General features: G+C 33.9%; 1 protein-coding gene across 1 annotated transcript; it reads left to right on the forward strand.

Annotated features, from left to right (window-relative positions):
* Nucleotides 1-2,898: 2,898 nt before the first annotated feature.
* On the forward strand, nucleotides 2,899-3,853 carry LOC130014221 (twist-related protein 2-like). Its single transcript, XM_056103111.1, has one exon. The coding sequence runs from the start codon at nucleotides 3,177-3,179 to the stop codon at nucleotides 3,708-3,710; it is 534 nt and encodes a 177-aa protein (XP_055959086.1). The 5' UTR covers nucleotides 2,899-3,176; the 3' UTR covers nucleotides 3,711-3,853.
* Nucleotides 3,854-6,577: the final 2,724 nt, after the last annotated feature.

Genomic DNA, 6,577 nt, shown 5'->3' on the forward strand with positions numbered 1-6,577 from the left:
CGTGTAAACACTAAAAAATGTTATGAGTTTTAATTGAGGAGCGATATAAATTCTTGAAGACAATTAGAGAAGAAAGTGGTTAAGAGTGTGCCCGACATAATCATAAGTTAAGTTTAAAAAATAAGTTAAGATTGGAAATTGTATCGCCATGACCTCTATTAAACTACCCAGTGCCGCTATTATTTGATTTAATCCAATTTGCTAATGACTGAAAAAAACTTAAGGCGTTCTCTACCTCGTACATTATCTAAGAAAAAGTATTAAAAATTCATCTATAGCATATCTGTGACTATGAAAATATTTATAGTAAAATTCGACAAAGGGTGGCTGGTGAAAAAAGAGGCCGTAGAGAAACCATCTTTTTAGCGGAGTTTGTTTTGGTTAGCAGTGGGAAGCAACCGCCCTACGCCGAACTTAAACAAACTATGGTAACGTCATCCCGCCACTTGCAGCCTAGCGGAACCAGAGTAGAGTTACCCATTGTAATACAGTGTTAGGGTGTAGTCTTTAAGCTGTCTGAGAGAGAACCCTGTCATAAATTTAACGATTCTATATGGCATTGTAAAATATAGTTAGACTCAAGATTAGAAAAGAAGAAACTCGTGTTCCACCAAGTCCGCGTCTTTCCATTTAGTATCTAATATTCGAGAAAATCCTGTTCTATATTGTCTATTTAAAGCTTAGATTTCGATAATATGCACTTTAACAACTTGGTATTTTTACAATATAAAGACACCTGGGTCACCTGTTTTGTTTTTCCTTGTATTATAAAAACTCTCCGGATCATATGTTTTGTTCTATGTAAAACAAAGACCCCACAGGATAAGTAAACAGTTAACATGGAAGTAAGGTACACGTGTAACTTATATGCTGCATAACCAGCCTACATGTATAACTAATATACATGTAGAACTAATGTACATATATAACTAATGTACATATCTATCTAATGTACATATATAACTAATATATATGTATAACTAGTATAACTAATGTACATATATAACTAATGTACATGTATAACTAATGTACTTATATAACTAATATACATGTGTACACGTGTAACTATTTGATTCCAATGGGTTTCGTTACAAACGCATTATTTAAGTTTCATTTCTTCACATGGTAAATTATAAATTTAAAAAAAAGATATGTAGTAATTGAACTGGAAAGATCATGACTTAAGATGTTTCTAGAAACTGCATTACTGAACTCTGGGTTTCTACGGCTAAATTTATTTGTTAAGGCCAACTCATTTTTCGCCAAGTTCGCTGAGATGTAAACAAGTTTAGACCATGTGATTTTTGGCGAGATTGTAGGTTAGGGTTAGGGTAAGCATTAGGGCTAGGCCCAGGGTTAGGATTAGGATTGGGATGGATAAGCGCTAGCCCTGTTTACATCTCGTGACCTTTGACCAAACTTGAAGTTGGCCTTATCAAATAGACATAACCGGGTTTTTACAGACTTAGTTTATCTGATACTAAGACTCTAAACACAAATTGTCATCATAAAATCAACCGGAACGTATCTTTATTCCGTGGGAAAAATACATCCACATATCTTAAGTCTTAAGAGGAATACGTCTTGCGTGAGAAAACATAGTAGTGATTATCGCTAGGGTTATCTTAAAACACAAAACTAGTAAATCATAATTTGTCTGTTATTTAATGTTTACATGTTTCCAAACCACTTACTTTTTAAAATATATTTTTTTTCTCTCAGAAGCATGGAGCGTCATATCTTAAACCCACAGCTAAATCTTAATGTAATTTAGATTAAGTTACCAGTCGGGGATATACTAGTTTATGAAATCTAAGCAAACGGCACCTTAAGATTGAAATTTTAGTATGCACAAAACTGCGAATAACATGAAATTCAGTAGCCGTAGAAAGCACCAGTAAAGTTTGGTTACAGTGGATGTGTTGGGGATAAAAAAGCTATTAGCCATTGCGAAGATTTTAGGTGACCATATCGTCATCTTTTTGTAATTGAACCATTTTTCGACAGAATTTCCATATAGAGGTTCAACTCTTAGTAGACTTTAAGTCATTAAATCATATTACTATCGATAGTAAAGGATATTCAGAATAAATGCAGGATGACATCGTAGTGTTATAGTGTGTGGACTTATACATGATTCAGTAGTATTGGGTGTTTGAAAATATTAGGCATATACTGCCTCGCTTGGATCAATCGACAGTACATTAATACTGAGTCCAAAATATACACAATAAAACTGCCTCGGTGGGATCGATCGACAGTACACTAATACTGGGTCAAAGACGTACATAATCACACTACCTCGCTGGAATCGATCGACAGTACGCCGAGTCAATACATAATCAAACAAGACAGATACAGCCTACTTGGGCAGACGACCCTACTTCATGTGACGTACCTGTGTGGGATCGAAACCCCATGTCTTAGACCATTCGCCCCACCCCAACCCCCGAGTGGACATGAATATAACGGATAAATATATGGGAATATATCTTTATATTATGCATACCCCCAGTATAAATATGTTACGTAAATTTGCCAATGTGTGTTTAAAGCTAATGGTATTGACATGTATAGAGCTAATAAAGTCGTTCTAGTTATTTCTTACCATGTATATTAACATAATGTTTTTGCGTTTTTATCTGAGTATCTTCTGTGATAATTGTATTTAGTGTAGTAGGCCTATACAATTACTATGCGATTTACGACCAAGACTTCATACGTTGCCAACTATGAGGAATATACCGACACTTGATATGGCTTTCAACGTCGGAACCATTTGATTGACGTGGTGGGGTCTAGCAATCTAAATTTACACCCCCTTCCCTGGTCTCTGATTGGCTCGACATGATGCTTTATACAATACATTCTCGTCAAAGTGGAAACGGCAGTTCTATATTGTTCTTTTGAGTTGCTATCTACTTTCAGAAGATTCAAATTAGCTTTGCTACCTTCTTCATGTACCTCTTCAAACATTGCGAGATAAAGGAGATAAATTTTTGTGGTTATTTCAATCATTTCGTATTAGTTTTGGATAGCCTCACCAACTCATCCTCTCATGTTCATGCAACTCTCTTGCGTTAGAAAACTAGTCTGTGTTGTGTTTTGTATCTGAGCCAAAACGAGACCCGATAGAGCGCTCTTATCTTAATTGGCGAAGAGTGTTGAATGACACGATGATTACCGAACAGCAGTTGTCACAGGATTCGGCAGACGATAAGTTTAGATTGTCGGATTCCTCGGAAAATGACACCGAAGATTCACGAAGTAAAGATGACAATATCGACTCGTCGCTGGACTCGGAAGAAATCGGAGAAATAAATAATTCCCGGAAGAGGATGTTTAATCGGTCAGGTGACATGGGTTGCCAAAGTTTAAAAAAGATGCGTCGCAAACAGCCGCAGACGTATGAAGACATACAGACTCAGAGGGTCATGGCTAATGTGCGTGAACGACAACGGACCGAGTCACTGAACGACGCCTTTGCTCAGTTGAGGAAAATCATCCCGACTCTACCTTCCGATAAACTCAGTAAAATACAAACTTTAAAACTAGCCTCTCGTTACATAGATTTTCTTTATCAAGTTCTACGTAGTGAAGACGCCGATTCCAAAATGGTCAACTCATGTAGTTACATGGCCCATGAACGATTAAGTTATGCTTTCAGTGTGTGGCGGATGGAAGGAGCTTGGGCTATGAACGGACATTGACACAACAAGTGAGACGTTTTTAATTTCCAACTTAAAAGTTTGTTGCCAAATGTGGACATAAGGCTGTTGTCCATCGAAGATATTTATCTTCAGTGTTCATTACAAAATTCTTAATCTTCAATCCAAAGATTACTTATTTTATTCAAGGGAATAGAAAACATGCGGCCTGCCAAGGTAAGGACACAATCGGTGTAGGTTGAACAATGTTCCTGAAAGGAAGACAATTGGTGAAGGATGATGACTTCACGGGGTGTGCCGCTGTATGGAATGTTCGACTGGAGGTTGGGTTTGAATGATTAAATAATAGAACGAAACAAACAATGATTATTAGCTTAATTACATTAATGATGAATGCTATAACTGATAAATGAATCACGCGTGCCAAATATAGAGTATATAAATCTGTTATATATTTTTATCATGTTTTTATTGTGTGTTTTAATTATTAAGTTTTCAGTGTGTTTGTTTTTGTGAAATGGATACCATAGCTAGTTTAAATACAGAGCATATTTATACGAAATCAATATTAGACATGTTTTCGTTTTTAATTAAGTGAACAAAAAAAAAATTCCCTTTTCTCATTAAAGCATAAAATGAAATAAAAATTTTAATTTTGAATAGAGAATTTCCGAATTTTGTTATTCAAATAGAATTTAATTGTATGTATATTAAAATAATTTCATATTTAATATATGACTAGAATATGAAGTAGGATCAAATTAGAGCTATTTTTGGACTTAATAGAGATCCCATTCAATACCAAATATTGCAATACATCAATTGACATTTCATAATTTTTTGTGCGTTGTTTACAGATTCATTTAAAAGCATAGACGAAGCAGATAGAATCTTAACTTCAAATCGAAAAGTACACCGTTTGTCTGAACGTGACATTTTCTAATGATGTTTTTTTTAAAGGGAAGGGGGAAAGTTTGGTATGGGTAGAATTATAGGGCAAACAATATCTTGTATTCTTGTATTTTTCACATATTTTTGGATCAGTAAAATTAGTAAGTGTTTCAGTTAGATACCAATAAATCCTTTCAATTCAAATGTTATTAATATTCATAGAAAAATGTTGTTTTTTTTATATTTTATCTCTTTTTTTTCTGAAAAGCAAATACTTTGGTGGACATTAAAGGGATACTTTTCTTTTTGGTTTATAAAACTAAAATATTTCTTTCTATATTTTAGAAATGGATATTGCTAAACGACGCAATATATAATAAATATTTCCTTATTGAATTGTTCCTTTATTAATTTTAATATTGGGCATTAATTATATAATATTTGTTTATGTAAATTAATTTAAACTCTACAGAGATTGGGGTATCAATCCTTTGTACATTTTTACAAAAGACTCCACTTTAAAGAAAGTTATGAACATATGAATGTCTTAATCTTGCATAAAAATGTCTTAAAGTTAAAAATTTGACACTAGGCTTGTAACTTAAACAGTTCACCAAGTCAGTAAGGATAGAAATCTAAATTAATGAAATTTGATGTTTACGGAAAAATAAACATAATTCAATTATATCTTTATATGCCATGAGAAAATTTAAAACGAGAAAAATTAAGGACTTTAGCTTTTTAAATCGCTTAAGCCTTATCTCCATGGTATTCCGCGGGAGAAATCTATGCACGTGCGTGCCTTCTATATATCCTTAACGCAGCAATACTAGTGCCAGAAATGCCACGTGCATTTGTTTGTTTATAATCTAAAATATTTTGGTTATGATTTCGATCTCTTTAATATATGTTTGTTGCATTCCATGTATGATGTTTCTAGATATGAAAGGTATAAATAATATCCCTTTGTTTGTTATTATTTTTTTCTATACTTCCTTTACGTTCCGCGTCATCTTTCATTATCAATGGGTTTCGAGGATAGTGTAATTCTAACTCACGGCCTGTCGAGCTTATTTGAAGCTAACAGGCACTTTGCAATATAAGAAATTATTCTATTGTATTTGTTTCTTGCCTCATCCTTTCTTGTCTTTCACTTAATTTATTTAAAGACGGGCCATGGCCAGATTTGTAGAAAGTGTTTTATTTTTCTGCAGTGATAACAATACGTTTGGTGGTATAAAAGTTCGAATAATACGAAAAATCGAGGTTCACGATAATACGCATTGGCGTGCATAAGAACCCTTGACAGTTGAAATTCGATAAACCAGTACGCAAAACATTCGCCGCCCGCTGACTATAGTAAATGCAAATAGGTGTTTTTCAAAAAGACAAAAGACATTAAAATCCATTCATTTCATTTCACACTAAAACGACTCAACAATTTAAGGTTGTTTTCATTATTGCAAGTTATTCAGAATACAAATACGTCATGCATGTTATCCAATGTTAGTCAACGGTCGTTATTTACATCGTTCTGGGAACAACTTTATGATAGCGTTTGTCAAGAAGATTCTGTTGCTACTTCCTGTTATCACACGAGGTCCCAAATTTGTTTTTCTACAAAAAATACTGAACAAAACATTTTGACAAAACTTCGGAAATTAACCTTATCGTGATGTGCATAATTTCCGGTTTTGTTTACTAAATTGAGTGAGAGTCTGGTGATTAACTTTTTAAAGTTCATGATTTGAGTATTGCTATTCATTTGACTAGAAACCTTTAAACAAAATGAAACTAGACCTACACAAAATAATCCCGCATAGTTTACAGCTCCTGAATTTGTGCATGGCCGTGTTGGTGAACCATTTGCTCTAGAATCGAAGAAGAAACATTTAATTTACAGTTCTTCCAATTGTGGTGAACATTCGTGATTTAAGGCAAAGGATAAAATAGACGGACTGTCGTAATATATACAGCGGATTAATACTAAACTATAACACATACTTATGGTAAAACAG

The sequence above is a fragment of the Patella vulgata genome, chromosome 9 (assembly GCF_932274485.2).
Source record: "Patella vulgata chromosome 9, xgPatVulg1.2, whole genome shotgun sequence".
Lineage (NCBI taxonomy): Eukaryota > Metazoa > Mollusca > Gastropoda > Patellidae > Patella > Patella vulgata.

Coding starts and splice junctions, on each gene's coding strand:
- LOC130014221 (XM_056103111.1), top strand. CDS start 3,177: ATGATTACCGAACAGCAGTTGTCACAGGATTCGGCAGACGATAAGTTT.